The 16,384-nt window shown below is 36.3% G+C and overlaps 1 protein-coding gene across 3 annotated transcripts in view; it reads left to right on the top strand.

Annotated features, from left to right (window-relative positions):
• Nucleotides 1-16,384, top strand: part of col16a1 (collagen, type XVI, alpha 1) — a 104,784-nt gene that overhangs the window by 41,845 nt on the left and 46,555 nt on the right. For 2 of the 3 annotated variants that reach the window (XM_073821333.1, XM_073821331.1), the window contains exons 10-31: nucleotides 1,543-1,578; nucleotides 2,441-2,497; nucleotides 2,888-2,923; nucleotides 5,315-5,359; nucleotides 5,502-5,540; nucleotides 5,651-5,713; nucleotides 6,348-6,392; nucleotides 6,527-6,622; nucleotides 8,488-8,526; nucleotides 8,678-8,722; nucleotides 9,005-9,040; nucleotides 9,416-9,541; nucleotides 10,332-10,367; nucleotides 13,065-13,100; nucleotides 13,225-13,335; nucleotides 13,720-13,764; nucleotides 14,553-14,588; nucleotides 14,705-14,749; nucleotides 15,195-15,245; nucleotides 15,736-15,867; nucleotides 16,007-16,042; nucleotides 16,122-16,229. In XM_073821333.1, the coding sequence (XP_073677434.1) occupies nucleotides 1,543-1,578; nucleotides 2,441-2,497; nucleotides 2,888-2,923; nucleotides 5,315-5,359; nucleotides 5,502-5,540; nucleotides 5,651-5,713; nucleotides 6,348-6,392; nucleotides 6,527-6,622; nucleotides 8,488-8,526; nucleotides 8,678-8,722; nucleotides 9,005-9,040; nucleotides 9,416-9,541; nucleotides 10,332-10,367; nucleotides 13,065-13,100; nucleotides 13,225-13,335; nucleotides 13,720-13,764; nucleotides 14,553-14,588; nucleotides 14,705-14,749; nucleotides 15,195-15,245; nucleotides 15,736-15,867; nucleotides 16,007-16,042; nucleotides 16,122-16,229 (1,299 nt within the window). The remainder of the gene's footprint in view (nucleotides 1-1,542; nucleotides 1,579-2,440; nucleotides 2,498-2,887; nucleotides 2,924-5,314; nucleotides 5,360-5,501; nucleotides 5,541-5,650; nucleotides 5,714-6,347; nucleotides 6,393-6,526; nucleotides 6,623-8,487; nucleotides 8,527-8,677; nucleotides 8,723-9,004; nucleotides 9,041-9,415; nucleotides 9,542-10,331; nucleotides 10,368-13,064; nucleotides 13,101-13,224; nucleotides 13,336-13,719; nucleotides 13,765-14,552; nucleotides 14,589-14,704; nucleotides 14,750-15,194; nucleotides 15,246-15,735; nucleotides 15,868-16,006; nucleotides 16,043-16,121; nucleotides 16,230-16,384) is intronic. The other variant, XM_073821332.1, reaches the window with a different exon arrangement.

Genomic DNA, 16,384 nt, shown 5'->3' with positions numbered 1-16,384 from the left:
CACCATGTAGTACACTACCAGTAAAAAGTTTTGGAACAGTAAGATTTAATGTTTTTAAAGAAGTATCTTCTGCTCACCAAGCCTGCATTTATTTGATTCTAAGTGCATCAAAAACAGTAAACTTTTGAAATATTTTTACTATTTATACTGTTTCTATTTGAATGTATTTTAAAATGTAATAATTTATTTTAGCATCATTACTCCAATCACATGGTCCTTCAGAAATCGTTCTAATATTCTGTATTGCTGCTCAAAAACACGTAATGTATTATTATGATGTTGAAAACAGCCGAATAGAATCTTTTCAGGTTTCTTTGATGAATAGAAAGTTCAGAAGAACAGCATTTATCTGAAATAGAAATCATTTGTAACATTATAAATGTCTTTATCATCACTTTTGATCAATTTAAAGCATCCTTCCTAAATAAAAGTAGTACTTTCTATAATTCAAGAATCCAGAAAAAAATGTACTCAACTGTTTTAAATATTGATAATAATAATAAAAATGTTTCTTGAACAGCAAATTAATATATTAGAATGTTTCCTGTAGAATCATGTGACACTGAAGACTGGAGTAATGATGATGAAAATGCAGCTTTGATCACAGGAATCAATGACATTATAAAATATATTTTAAATATTAAAAATCTTTTAAAATTTGACTGTTTTGCTATACTTTGGATCAAATAAATGCAGGCTTGGTGATTAGAAGAGACTTCTTTAAAAAAAACTTTAAAAATCTTACTGTTCAATAACTTTTGACTGATAGTGTAAGTGCCTCACTGTAACCTAGTTTTTTAAAATTAAATTTGCTTTTAATATGTGGCAACACAATGTTGTTGGTTGAGTTTAAATTGTTTTAAACCCAGAATATTCCTCTACAGCACTGAGTGCACAACTGGTCATACACACAGACCCTCTTAAAACCATATCGTGTCTAACAGTAGAATATAGACTGGCATATAAATCCATTCATTCATGCGAACAGAGCGAGTGCGTGAAAATCTCAAAGAGTTGATTTTCATCATGTAGCTTTCTTCTGTGTGCACCTCTGGAAAGAATGAATCAGCCCAGCGCGTCAGCCAACCGTTCTCAGAGTCGGGCCCCTTCCTCTCCTTCTCTCTTACCTCACCACATCAATACACGTTAAACGCCTGTTGGCTGAGCAGGACTCGACGTGTGGTAGATTTTGTTTTAATTGTGCTCTTCCGCTAAAAACTAACAGCTATTTATAAGTATTTGACTTTGCGTGTCCCCCCTCCCTTATAGCTGTGCAGCTGGCGTTGGTGAACATTGCCGTGAGGAGTCTTCTGTTCCTATTGATCTTTGTCTCTCGTGAGAGAACCGCGGCGGGCTGAAATGACACGCAGTCGTGGTCCTCGTGCGCGCGCCCCCGATTCTGCACTTCCATGCCAATTAACGTTATGTTGCACTGCCACCCGCAGGCCAACATATGTAACAACATCAAGCAAAGCTGGTTTCAAAAATCACGAAAAAGACATTGTCATGGATAGGAACTACTTGGTTTTCTCTTTTTTCCAGTGTGCAGGCTGTGTACTGCTCAGTGAGGGATCGAGTGTGGGTATTCACATTCAGTTTGTCATGTGTGCAGCATGTTTAATGGCTGTGTAGATCGGCAGCAGAATTTGTATGCATGAGAGTGCATGAGTGCTGTGTTATCACGCCCTTGGAAAGAGATGCATTTAAGTCTACGAAAAATCTGGCAAGGATTCATTATACTTCTTAAGTATGAATCTTTAAAGGTTGGCCAAACTTGCGGCTGCTTTGGAGGAACTTTTATATGATATACAGGGGCGTAGCAACCGGGGGGGATGGGGGGGACATGTCCCCCGCACTTTTTTTGACCTAGCACCAATATTTCCGCCATTGTTCTCTGATTTGTTACTTAGATTTGAGTGAACTAACATTTAGCCAATCACAGCGCAAATCTCTTGGGTGTCCTCAATTTGCCACTTTGGTGCTGTAAAATGCCCATTGTTCTTCTATTTAGAATTTATGATACTGTATGAACATCACCATACTGCCCCCCCCCCCCCCCCACACTTTTAAATTGGCTGCTACGCCCCTTATGATATATGTATTTATACTTTTATACTTGTTTATATGAGAAGCATCTATCAATGCACTTGCAAACCCACATGCACTGTTTAGTGTTAATGCACAAAAAATGCATTTAGAATAGTTTTTTTTTTTTTCAATATTGTTGCAGAGTTTGAAGGATTGATCAGTGCTTTTACCACGTCACATGCTCTGTTTCATATTTGCATGTAGGAATTGAAATCTTGGCACTGTAAACACTCATTGTATGTTTTTTGCATAGCAGCTCAATCCAAGCTGGCTTTATCAAGAGGGGGTTCATATGGAATTGTGTTATTATGTTATAAACATGAAGTGTATTAAGTTCTTCATTTTGTTGCAGGCTATTCAGGAGGGCTTTGCGGGTCAGTCAGGCCTCAAAGGAGAGAAAGGAGACCGGGTAAGAAATGTCAAACACTGAATCATACCAAATAAGTATGTTTGTATGCTAAATCCCTCTCTCTGTCCAGGCTTGCTGGGAATAAATGACTGCAGCGCTGTTTATTTTGGCATAGTATACAAATGCCTCATTAGAAGCTAGCTTCTGTGCCAGTGATCCAGCTTGGCCGACTACTCTAAAGTTTCATTATTACTGGCATCATCTTTTAATATATTAAAAACATTAATGAATAACCCTGCATGAAGACAATATTAAGATTTTTCAGGATGAAGGGAGGGAAGGGGGGCTGATACATAGCATTTAAAAGTTTGTTAGGAATGTTGATACAAGTATATATGGGGTATTGTTCTTTAAATTGTTCACATTTTATTTTATTGTTTTATCTCACAGGGTTTGGACTGTACTGGTGCTGGAGTTCCTGGACGAGTAAGTCAATATGGTTTTTGCCTGGAAAATTACCATTCTGGCACAGACTGATCATTTGAAGATATGAATTAACCTTTTATGCTATTATTTTATTAATAATAATAATATATGAATATGTGACCCTGCACCACAAAACCAGTCGTAAGTAGCATGGGTATGTTTGTAGCAATAGCCAACAATACATTGTATGGTTCAAAATTATCAATTTTTCTTTTATGCCAAAAATCATTAGGATATTAAGTAAAGATCGTGTTCAATGAAGATATTTTGTAAATTTCCTACCGTAAATATATCAAAGTTTAATTTTTGATTAGTGATATGCATTGCTAAGATCTTCATTTGGACAACTTTATCAGCAATTTTCTCAATATTTAGATTTTCTTGCACCCTCAGATTTTCAAATAGTTGTATCTCGGCCAAATATTGTCCTATCCTAACAAACCATACATCAATTGAAAGCTTATTTATTCTTTCAAATAATGTATAAATCTCAATTATGGTATTCTATCTATCTATTTTTAGGCCTCTAACACTTGCTTGCTTTTTCTTTTTTATTCTATTTTCTTTTTTATTTATTATATAATTACAAAAAAAAAACTTGCTACATGTACTGCATTAGGCTAAATGAGACTTGTCATAGCACTTGCATGTTATTGCTCTTTTGTTGATTTTGATTGCTTCCATTGTCCTCTTTTGTAAGTCGCTTTGGATAAAAGCGTCTGCTAAATGTAAATGTAAATTGACACTTACACTCTTAAAAATAAAGGTGCTTCATGATGCCATAGAAGAACCTTTTTTGTCTAAATGGTTCCATAACGAACCTTAAACATCTCTTTCTACCGTTTTGAAGAACTTATGTGAAACAGAAAGGTTCTTCAGGTGAAAAACGGTAGAAAGAGATGGTTCTTTAAAGAACCTTCGACTGAATAGTTATTTGTGGAACCAAAAATGGTTCTTCTATGGCATCGCTTGAAGAACCTTTTAAAGCACCTTTATTTTTAAGGGTGTTTTCACACCTGCCTCATTTAGTTCGGTTGAATCTCAGTAGAGTTCGTTTTCCCTCTTGGTGCAGTTCGTTTGGGCAGGTGTGAATGTAGCAATCACACTCGAGTGCGCACCAAAAGCAATCCAAAGAAGCGTACCGAGAACATCATCTTAACTCGAACAGACCCAACCGCAAAAAGTACTGTGCCTTTTTGGACTAATCCAGCTGCCGTCAGCTGCACTGTTCATTATGGGATGAGAACAAGTATTTATTGACCGTTAGCGCTTTAGCAACATAGCCAACATAGATGATCATATTAGGTCCTAACTTTCGAAAACTCACAAAAACACCGCAATCTTCTCATTGTTTAGCAGTTTAGAAAATACCTTCAATGACACATCTGGCCAACGATTGATGTGGATGTTGTCGCATGGCTACATTTTGGTTCGTTTCAACTGGTTCGGACCAGAGCGATCATTGTGGTGTGAAAAGGACCCAAAACGGCAGAAAAATTCTACAATGTATCATTTGTTGCCCTTGGTCTGGACCAAATGAACCGAACCACAGATGTGAAAGCACCCTAAGAGTGTATGACTGGTTTTGTGGTCCAAGTCTAAACAAGTACTTTCTCATCTAAAAAACTCATAAAACTCAACACAAAACAGTATTATTTATAAAATAGTGGATAGTGGATTTGGGTGTCTGCCATGACTCTCGCTGTGAGGATACAAACGGTAAAACAGTTCTGTTATCACTAGAATATCGCACTCCTCTCAGCCAATCAGATTCAAGTACCAGAAAGAACTGTTGTATAAATACACACACACACACACACACACACACACACACACACACACACACACACACACACACACACACACACATATGTTGGGTTTACATGTTTTATGGGGACATTCCATAGGCGTAATGGTTTTTATACTGTACAAACCGTACTTTCTATGGCCCTACACCTACCCTACACCTAAACCTAGCCCTCACAGGAGATTGTGCATACTTTTACTTCCTCAAAAAAACTCATTGTGCATGATTTATAAGCCTGTTTCCTCATGGGGACCTGAGAAATGTCCCCACAAGGTCAAAATCTACTGGTATTCCTATCCTTGTGGGGACATTTGGTCCCCATAACGTGATGAATACCAGGTACACACATACACACACACACACACACACACACACACACACACACACACACACACACACACACAATTCAGATTAGATTATCCCCATTCAAGCTGCATGAGTTGTGTGTCTTAGTATTGTTTTAACATTATTTCCAGGTTTAAATTAGTTAATCAATTCCAGATTTTCACTGTGGTCTTATATTTTTGGCCTCCACTGAGTGTGAATTAGTCACTTGTTTGACGTGCTGTATCTGTGTGTTTTAGTGCTTAGAAGGTGCTAAAGGGGAGAAAGGAGCGAAGGGAGAGTCGGTAAGTGTGTGTGCCAACCTTGTCTTAGAGCGAGAGGTTGGCGATCGAATTTTTGTTCAACAGGCTTCATTGAAGCAGAGGGGATATCTTGATACTATTTCTGGCTATTGATTCACCCATTTCTCATTCTCTTACGTTTCAGGGTCTGGCCGGCAACTGGGGAGAAGCTATAGGAGTGAAGGTAAAAGAAGACGGCACCGTGTTGATATGACTGTTAATGAGTGCATTAGAGCTTGCCGCTTACTCGTTTCCATTTGTCTGTCTGTCTGTCACTCTCTTACACATACTTAGGGTGACAAAGGAGAGAAAGGAGAAGTCGGAGCCCCAGGTCTGGTCGGAAGTCCAGGCAAAGACGTAAGTGACTAGAATTTGATGTGAAAGTCAAAGATGCTCATATTTATGCCCTATTTGAAGTCTCATTCAGACTTGTTGATATATTTCAGTGTCTTGCTGCAGCAATTGTATAGCATGCACAATATGTCTCTGTGCACATATTTTAATTTTAAAAGGATGCAAGAGTCTCTTTCCTTTTATATTGTTTAAAATGGCTCCATATATTCACAGCGCTCAGCCGCGAAAAGCTTTATGCATTAGAGTCTTACCCATATACTCACTGCTGCCTTTTCTTCTCATTAGATATCTCTTTGGGTGTTAAATCTTCTTAATGCTGCATAGATTACATAAGCCAACAAAGAGCCACAAATCAATGCAGGCTCATTGATTCTTTTAAATGGATAGTCGGGTCGCATTACGCTTAATCTTTTCTATTCCGTATACAAAGCATGCTAAGGGGATGGCGAATATGGCCGAGCCGACTAATGCATATTTGAAATTTGCTTTTAAACTGTTTATCTATCTAAGCCTTGAGTCATCGGTGACTTGTTTGATTCCTGTTGGAGGGTTGTTATATAAGCAGTGTGATAGTGCTAATGCCGACGTTTGAGATGAACTCAAGCTAATGATCTTTTATTGGTCTTGGATGTCACAGGGTCGAGCTAATCCTATTTGCGTGGTGGGCCCTAAAGGACAAAAGGTAAAACAGACTGATCCTCTTGAGATTCATTTAATACTTTTCTGGGATACTATAAATGAACTGCTTTTGTGGTGTCATTACCTTTAGTGCTTGTTATGCACAGCAAGTGTTTCTCTGCTTTGATTAATTCACAGGGCGTTCCTGGTGTAGTTGGTCCAGAGGGGCTCGCAGGAGAACCAGGCCGTCCAGGACCTCCTGGACCTCCTGGAGTTGGAAAACCAGGACCACCAGTAGGAAGATTCATCAATTACATACAGTCTTCCTAGACAGTTTTAATACCGTTTAAAGTTATTAAATTTTGGATGTATTCTCTAGTGTATTGCTTTTGATTTTATTGGAAAGAAAATAGTGCCAACCTCCAAAAATAGTGTTGCAAAAATAGCTGCAACTGCCAAGTTTTTGAGTTTCAGAGACTAACTGTAACTGATTTTTTTGTTATTGTCAGTCAGTGGTTTTGGACCATCTTTTCATCTTTTTTTCTGCCCGTGTTAATAAGTGCATTTCTTTTTTCTCTCATTACGGAATTGGCAAAAATCTAAAATAATCAGAATAGTATACCACTTTGCATAATACACTAGCATTGCTGCAGTATTTATGTGTTCTGCACTGTTATTTTTCCTGTAGACATTTGCTAGAATATTTGGTATACAGCAGAAAAGTGAAATGGAGTGACCTGGCCTTTAATTTTTAATGATCAAATTTTGTTGAAAATTATATTTTCTCAATTAATATTTAATCAGACTGGCAAGAGTTAAAATATTTTACACTAAAATTGGATAAAAAATATAATAACCTAATAAAAAGCAATAAAAGAGAGAGAGAGTGTGTGTGTTTGAGGTAAACACTAGTGTCCAAAAGTTTGAATTAAAATGTTTATTCAGCAAAGATGTATTAAATTGATCAAAAGTGATAGTAAAACATTTATAATGATACAAAAGATTTATATTTTAAATAAATGTTGTTCCCTTCTGAAAAAAGTATCACAGTTTCTACAAGAAAATTAAGGACAACAACTGTTTTCAACAAAAGTAACGATAAGAAATCAGCATTTTAAAATGATTTCTGAAGGATCATGTGACACTTTGCATCATAGGATTTCTATAATTGTACAATATATAATGTTTCAAAATGTTACTGTTTTTACTGTATATAAACTAATGTATATAAAATGTATATAAACTTATTGCAGCTTTGGTAAGAATTTGCAATTGCAATTTTTGGTAAGAGACTTTTGTCAAAACATTAAAAAATTTCTCTTTTAAATTTTTTTTTTTTGCAAAATTTTCATGATCATTACTCCACTCTTCAGTGTCACATGATCCTTTCAAAATCATTCTAATATGCGGATCAAGAAACTTATTTTTTATTATTATTATCAATATTTCAAACAGTTTTAAAACTTTTTTTTTTCAGGATTCTTTGATGAAAATTTGATGAATCTGAAATAAAAAGCTTTTGTAACATTATACACTAACATTATACCACTCAAAATTGTTTGGGAAAGTAAATCTAGAAATTAATACTTTTATTTAGCAAGGATGCTTTAAATTGACCAAAAGTGATGATAAAGACATTTATAATGTTACAAAAATTTCTATTTCAGATAAATGCAGTTTTTCTGAACTTTCTATTCATCACAGAAACTTGAAAAAATTCTACTCGGCTGTTTTCAACATAATAATAATAATAAATGTTTTTTTGAGCAGCAAATTATGTGACTGGAGTAATTATGTAAAAAATTCAGCTTTGAAATCAGGAATAAATTACATTTTAAAGTATATTCAAATAGAAAACAGTTATTTTAAATAGTACAAATATTTCATAGATAGATGAATAGAAATAGAACATACTTTTTAAAAAAAAACATTAAAAATATTACTGTTCAAAAACTTTTGACGGGTAGTGTAATTTGATGTTAGGTGGCATACTGCATATTTTATATTTCTAATAGTGTTAAAGCATCTATTGCATATAGTGCACTGTTTAACATACAAAAAAATGTCCAAAGTGTATACTAGGCATTATACAGTTATCAGTATTCTAGTGTTCTATTTTGACTCTTTTTACTTCCTAAACAGTTGTTTTTATCTTACAGGGGCCCCCTGGTGGATCTACAGGATCTAAAGGAGAAAAAGTATGTTTAGTAATATACAGCATGTTTTCCTGCTTTGACCACAAAGTGATGAGAATGTTAAACATATTTTTAATAAAAAAGCACCATTAGCTTTCTTGTGTTCCTTGCAATGTTATATCTAATAACAACAAAACATTCTCTCCGTTTCTAGGGGGATTCTGGGACACCTGGTGAAGGCGGAAAGCCTGGAGACCCTGTAAGTGCATTTTTTTCTCATTTTGACCTATAGAGGGATTTCAATGTGAAACAGTGACGTGTGCTGAATTGCTAAGACAGAAGATGCTAATTATCCTGATTTTCTATCACTATCGTGATTGTTCTGTCACTGTATGGGACAAAATGTGTTTACTATCATCAGCACCATAATTAGTTTTATTACCACTGGAGCTATCAGCACATAATTTGCATTTGCAACTCAATGAGCTTCTGTGGTTCTAATTTTTTGCATACCCAATGACGTGGGTTGTTTTGCTGACAGGGTCCGAGAGGTCCTTGGGGACCTAAAGGCGAGAAGGTAAGTCTAAGAAGTCGGAATTTCAGATTCTGCATGAAAATGACTGTTGCTTGTTATGCGTCTGCTCAGAATTCAGAAAGTCACAATGCATGTTTTTGACTGTTATTGCTTTATTTTATTTTTAAACGGACAGTTCTTCCAAAAATGATTACTTATTATTTACTATCTCTTACTCTTTCTTGCATGGGACACAAATGTGCAATGCCATTTTTTAACGATAATATGAAAGTAATTTTTTTATTAAGTTATTTTGGCATTAATTATACACTATAGGGTTGGGTCCAAGTCCTATTTTTTAACAAATCTTCAGAAAATTGTCAATTCTAGTAGAACAATCCATTTATATGCTTTTTTTTTTTTTTTTTTTGTCTACAGGGAGAACCATGTGAACCATGTCCAGCTGTCTCTTTCGACTCCACTGGCAACACTGTGGCCTTTCAGAGCAAGCAGGGACCTAAAGGAGAACCAGGAGCCCCAGGCAAAGGAGAACAGGGTCCACCTGTGAGTTCACTTTCAAAACCAACTCCAGAAATCGCTTGTGTTTATCACAAAAAGCTAAAAAGCGTTCAGCATGTTTGATTAAATGGCTCTATGTAGCATCCTGAAATGGCTTTTATCCTCCAATACTCAAATCTGTGCCTGGTAGACACTTTATCATTGCAAAATATCCAGCTGACAATGCTGTTCACCTCAGTGGGCCCGCCATATTTGAGTTTGCCAAGCTCAATGAAATAAGCCAACAATCAGCAAGGTCTTTTTCGCCTGCTGTTGTTGTGTTGAATAAGTAATGCTGTCGCCATTCCGCTACACTCTTACAGGGAGAACAGATCTTCTATCATGCTTCATTACAGCTTCAGGAACATTCAGGTCTCTCCTATCATCCATGAAATCCATCAACTTTTCCCCCTTCAAAGTTTACACCACTTTCTTTGTCAGATTTCATTTTACTCAATGACTACGGTAAAGGCCTTTCCATTTTTTAGCCTATTAAAATTTCTCCTCTCTCTTCTTCAGGGTGAAAGGAAAGAATTCTGACAAAAAAAAAAGGATTCTATGCAGCATACCATAAAGCGCTTGTTCGCATTTCTCTTTAATGATTTCCAATACCATCACAATCTATTCCTCACACCTAGTTATGGGATAGAGAGTGAGAGCGTGGGATGCAGAAAGTGACAAAGTGACAAAGTGCAAATGCGGGACATTTACAGTGGGGAAGTTGCGGTCAGCTAGGATGACATTAGTGTCATGATTAGGGAGACTGATACTGATACTTGTATGCCTTTATTTTCAGGGCCCTGCTGGACTGGATGGCAAAGGAGGAAATAAAGTGAGTTTCTTTCTGCATAGAAACTTTGACCTTGAGTTTGTGCTGTAGAAGTACCTCAAATTGTATACAATTACTTTTGTAACTTAAAGAGATAGTTCACCCAAAAATTCTAATTACTCATGTCCTTCAACCTTGACCTTCTTTCATCTTCAGAATACAAATTAAGAGATTTTTGATGAAATCCGAGAGCTTTTTGACCCTGCATAGACAGCAATGCAACTGACACATTCAAGACCAAGAAAGGTAGTAAGGACATCAATAAAATAGTCCATGTGACATATGTGGTTCAACCCTGATTTCATGAAGGTATGAAAATACTTTTTGTGCACAAAGAAAACGAAAATAACTTCATTCAACAATTTCTTCTCTTCCGTGTCAGTCTCCACTTCTATTCACGAGAGTACCACAACATCATGGTACTGTTTTGGGCACAAAAAGTATTCTTGTAGCTTAATAAAATTAAGGTTGAACCACTTTCTTGGCCTTAAACGAATCAGTTGTGTTGCTGTCTATACAAGGTTCAAAAAGCTCTTGTATTTCATCAAAAATATCTTAATTTATATTATGAAGATGAACGAAGGTCTTGCGGGTTTGGAACGACATGAGGGTGAGTAATTAATGACTAATGAAGAATTTTCATTTTTGGGTGAACTATCCCTTTAAAATATTAGCTATCTACCAGCCAATATATCTGAGACCCTAAAAGCGACTTTTCCATAAATTTCACTCACATTTTCGTAATTTTTTCCTCAAATTTTAAAGTGTGTGTGTAGTTCTTTTTATCATCTTATTTCATTCCCCTGAGGTCCACTTATAATCTTCATCAGGCTTTCTTGCACTAAAAGTAGTCATAATTTAGCTTACATTACCATTTCCCACCCTTTCTCTGACCCTTAGAATTAATTGGGCTGTTTTTGCTACTGTACATTTCAGTGTAAATATCCTCTTTGCATGGGAAATGAGAAACAATGCTGTAGACTATTAGTATATATCCTTCCTCCTCATTATTTTATTATTGCCCAGGTCAGGATACTGAATATCTGCCATTGTTGTGAACATGTGAGCATAATGTGTTAATGCATAGAGTGTTTTCACGAATTGCATCAGTCGTCCATATTGGTGGCACTGAATGTAAACAGTGCCACTGAACTGAACGAAACTCACATATTTTGCTGATTATTGTTGCTCAAAATGGCCAATTATTGTCATGTTTTGGCCTGTACTAATCAGTCAGACCTGGAAAAACATTTGGAGTACTATAGACAGCCAAAAGTTATAACAAATCAAGGAAAAGAGTGCGAAAAACTGAGGAACAAAAGGTGTTTGTGGTTGGCCAAACTGAACCAGGATTTCCAGGGTTTGTGCTTATCATTTCTGCTCAGGTATTTGAAATATTAGGCTAATATCCTAATACTGATTGTATGTATCTTTACCACCTATTCACTTTAAAATATTGCACCCCTTTCTGCTTACTAAGTCCTTCTCTATATGATTTAGCAGCTTCCACACGTTTTTCCATGGTTTAGACAGAGTAAATTAGCAGAACAACATTTTCAGTAGTACATTAACCGCTCAATCCATGCTCATGTTTACATCTGAATATTGCCAATATCTGTAACTGACTAAAACGTGACGTGCAAATATTATAAACTATGCAAATGATACATTTTTGCAGCTTAGTTTTTTATTTTTTGAACAGAGTTTTGAGTTTACAATATGTTTTCATGTTACTTAAGATAAAAAGCAGACAAAATGTAAAAAAAGGACTGTTTTTAACTTATTTTTGACTAGGCACTGGAAAGTAATTATTAAGTTAATTTGTTTGGCCTATTTGTTGTTTGTATCTGGAAAACCATTTACTGACCACACATACACACACAGAGACAATGAAACAGGGCTTTGTTACGAACCCCGCTTAAAAGTGCTCATAGGGAAGGGGTTAAGCAACATAACAAGGACACGTGAGACCACAGATATCAATTAAACTTTTATTTAACAGATCTAGACAGCCCACGTGCCACTTTCGGCAACAGGTATGTGCCTTAAATCGTTAATTCAAATAAACGACACGAAACAATAAATATAGCCAAAACAAACAAATTAACAGCCCAACCAGAAAACACAAAAAAACAAACACACCGCTCATCAGAGGCTGACTTGCATTAAGACACGCACGAAGCTCGCTGGATACAGCGTTTCGTAAAAGATGGCCCATCAGCAGGAACACAGAGCTTCCAAACGAGTGTGAGTCATGCTCTCAACCGAGCCAGAAAGTCGCTGTCCTGGACACGTGCTGGAAACAGGGAGCTGCCTCAAACACAGTCTCGAATCCCCCTGATATCCAATTCAGCGCTCACTAAACAGGCCACAGGTGTAACGGGGCGGAGCTCAACCTCAAGATGACAGAAAATATCCAAATTAATACAAAGCAAACATACGCAAACACAACAATAAGGACAAAGTAACTTTGAACGTAACAGCTTCCATTTTATGTTAATAGCTGCTTCCTGTTGCATAGCTTTTTCTTAAAAGTCAGCAGATGTGCGTTGTGACAACTACAGCATATTGCGGTGTATTCCAGACTAAACTACTGCCTGCTTTTTTTTTTCGAATATAAGAGTGCTGAGTCATTGAAAATGTCATCCAGAGTTTGAGCCATTTTTACAAACTGTCTTGCACATTGTGATTCTTTCACAGGGAGAGCCAGGAGTAGACGGGGCCAAAGGCGAAAAAGTGAGTCTGCCAAGCGTTGGCAAGAAAGATGAAGAATCTGTTCACTGTTTGTGAATTGCTTGACACTGGAAGAAGTTCTGAAGTGAAATTAAGTTGCAAAGTCTTGCCATCTTTGTTCTCCCAGGGTGAACCATGTTCTGGCTGCTCTACCATTGGAGATCTTCCAGCTGGCATTTTGAACCGGGCTCAAAAGGGAGAGAAGGGAGATCCAGGTGTTGGGCAGAAAGGAGAGCAGGTGAATGTGATGGAGTGATTGCTCATTAACATCCAGCACACAGCATTTTAAAAACTTCCACATCGCTTCCTCCCACAAGTCCTGAAGTGCAGTAAATTACAATGCAAACAGTTTTTGATATCCACTTCAGTGGATGTGTATGAGTGCGCAGGGATGCATATATTGGCTCATGCATAATCGCAGACAACCCTGATCTGTATAACTCCACGCATTTGGCTCATATCTGAGCCTCAGGCACAAATGCTTTTAAAAATGATTGTAATGAAGATTGGGGAATTAATCAGCCAGGGCTTTCATTTCATGTCTATTAAACAAGAGAATATGCACTGATATTGTCTGCTTTTCTTTTTCTTTTCTTTCTCTTTACTTGATTTTCATGTACAGGGAGAACCAGGTCCTGCTGGCTTTGCTGGATTAAAAGGAGAAAAGGTAAACCTAATAGATATTTATTCACTTGGATGCTAAATTTATACATAGCTATACAGATAGGTACGCATGCAGATGCGGTGACCCCGACAAGTATTTGGACACTTAACTATATGGATGTCATTGTTTTAGGTAATTCAAACAAAGCATTTCACAAAAATATGTTGCTTGTCAGATTTAGTGGAACATCTCTGTACTTAATGGGATGAACTACACCTGTAGTTGCTCTCTAGGGCACCGGTGTGGAGAGAACACTGACTTCATACATCCGTTAAAAATGACCTTGGGACCAGATGGTTAAAAGTAATTGCTAAAAGTTAGTTCTGAGAAAAAATGTTTTTGTCCAGTGCATTTATATTTGCATGCTTAAAGGGATAGTTCACCCAAAAATGAATTTTGTCATTAATTACTCATCTTCATGTTGCTCCAAACCTGTGATACCTTGATTCATCTTCTGAACACAAATTAAGATATTTTTGATGAAATTCGACAACTTTATGACCCTACATAGACAGCAACGCAACTGACATGTTGAAGTCCCAGAAAGGTAGTAAGGACATCATTAAAATAGTCCATGTGACATCAGTGATTCAACCTTAATTTTATGAAGCTACGAGAATACTTTTAGAACAACTTTATTCAACAATTTCTTTTCTTCTGTCAGTCTTCGACGCAGGTTCAGTCAGAAAGTTTTCTGATTTCATCAAAAATATCTTAATTTGTGTTCTGATGAACAAAGGTCTTTTCTGAAGATGTTTGTCTCACTCTGTTGACACTCTGTTTGCTTATAGGGTAACGCAGGCAGCAAAGGAAATGAGGGGAAAACTGTAAGTAACTATTTTTTTTTATTCTTATACAGATATTATTTTTGTTTTTAACTTGCATCTGTGATTTATGGCTGACCTCAGTATTAGATTAATGTGTGGATGCTCATGTTTTTTAGGGCAAACCTGGTCCAAAAGGGTCGAGTGGAAATAAAGGAGATAAGGTGATTAAGCCTAACTTAAGACTTTTTATTTTGCACTGATTGTAAAGGTTTTTGAAGGATCATGTGACACTAAAGACTGGAGTAATGGCTGCTGAAAATTCAGCATTGTCATCAGAGCAAATCAAATATCAAAATATATTACAGTATTTTAAATTGTAACAATATTTCACAATATTACTGTTTTTGCTGCATTTTTCATTAAATAAATGCATAAGCACATATGAGCTTTAAAAAAACATTACAAGATCTTACAGACCCTAAAATGTGAAACTTTTTTATATGAACTTTTGAGTTCATGCAGAAAAAACATTCTGAAATTCATGTTTATTTTTTCAGTTTAACTTGTTACTCAAATTATTACACTGGAAATATATATAATAGTTTTATAATAGTATAGTATTTTTTTTTTAAAGAAATGTAATAAATTGAGTGTATTTTTTTACAGGGTGATAGTGGCCAACCCGGTATAGGGGCAGCTGGTCCAAAAGGTGAAAAGGTAAGTCAATCATGTTTTTCTGTCATTCATTACAAGTGTTTGAATGTGCTTATATGGTACAAATAATAAATGTGACCCTGTACCACAAAACCAGTCATAAGGGTAGATTTTTTTAAACTGATTTATACATTACAAAAAAAGCTTTCCATTGATGTTTGGTTTGTTAGGATAGGACAATATTTGGAGATACAATTATTTGAAAATGTGGAATCTGAGGGTGCAAAAAAATCTAGATATTAAGAAAATCGCCTTTAAAGTTGTCCAAATGAAGTTCTTAGCAATGCATACAATTAATCAAAAATTAAGTTTTGATATATTTACGGTACAAAATTTACAAATTATTTTCATGGAACATATTTTTTACTTAATATCCTAATGATTTTTGGCATACAAGAAATAGTGTATTTTAACCCATACAGTGTATTTTTGGCTATTGCTACAAATGTACCTGTACTATTAAGACATGTCATAAATGTGCTTTGTATTTAAGGGGGATTCATGTGGCGTGTGCCAAAGCGATACTTCTGAGGTGGGAAGTGGCCCATCTACGATAAAGTTCACAGGGGAACGTGGCCCTCCAGGACCTCCAGGCCCACCAGGAGAAGGAGTTGAGGGCAAACAGGTAAGCCTAACTATTTTATGATCACTTTATATAACAGGAGTCAAGGGGGGGGTGTTGTTTCTTGTGTATCAGTGTATACATTTTTTATTTGAAAAGCCCAAAACACACTGACCTTGTTTCAAAATGGATGTCTCAACAGGGGCCACCAGGTCTTCAAGGTTTCAAAGGAGAAAAAGTATGTTTTTGTTTTTTTAAACTGTCAAATAATAGTATTAGTTTTTAGGCGTTAAATATGATTTTTTGTATGTTTGCAGGGTGATCAGGGTTTACAGGGAGACCCAGGTGTGGATGGAGCACTTGGACCCCAAGGACCTCAAGGAGAACCAGGCAGGAACGGCCTTAATGGACTAAAAGGAGAAAAGGTCATTGTCTCATAACATTGATCATGCAGCCACATATCAATTACATTGCAGTGAATTATGCGCCATCACTAGATATTTTAATAACCATTCATCATGTTGATATAATAGATTACACCTTTTATATGACTGTATTTAAATTTGCAAGATAAGCCATC

This window comes from Garra rufa, chromosome 17, assembly GCF_049309525.1.
Source record: "Garra rufa chromosome 17, GarRuf1.0, whole genome shotgun sequence".
Lineage (NCBI taxonomy): Eukaryota > Metazoa > Chordata > Actinopteri > Cypriniformes > Cyprinidae > Garra > Garra rufa.
This window is presented reverse-complemented; position numbering and strand designations above follow the sequence as displayed.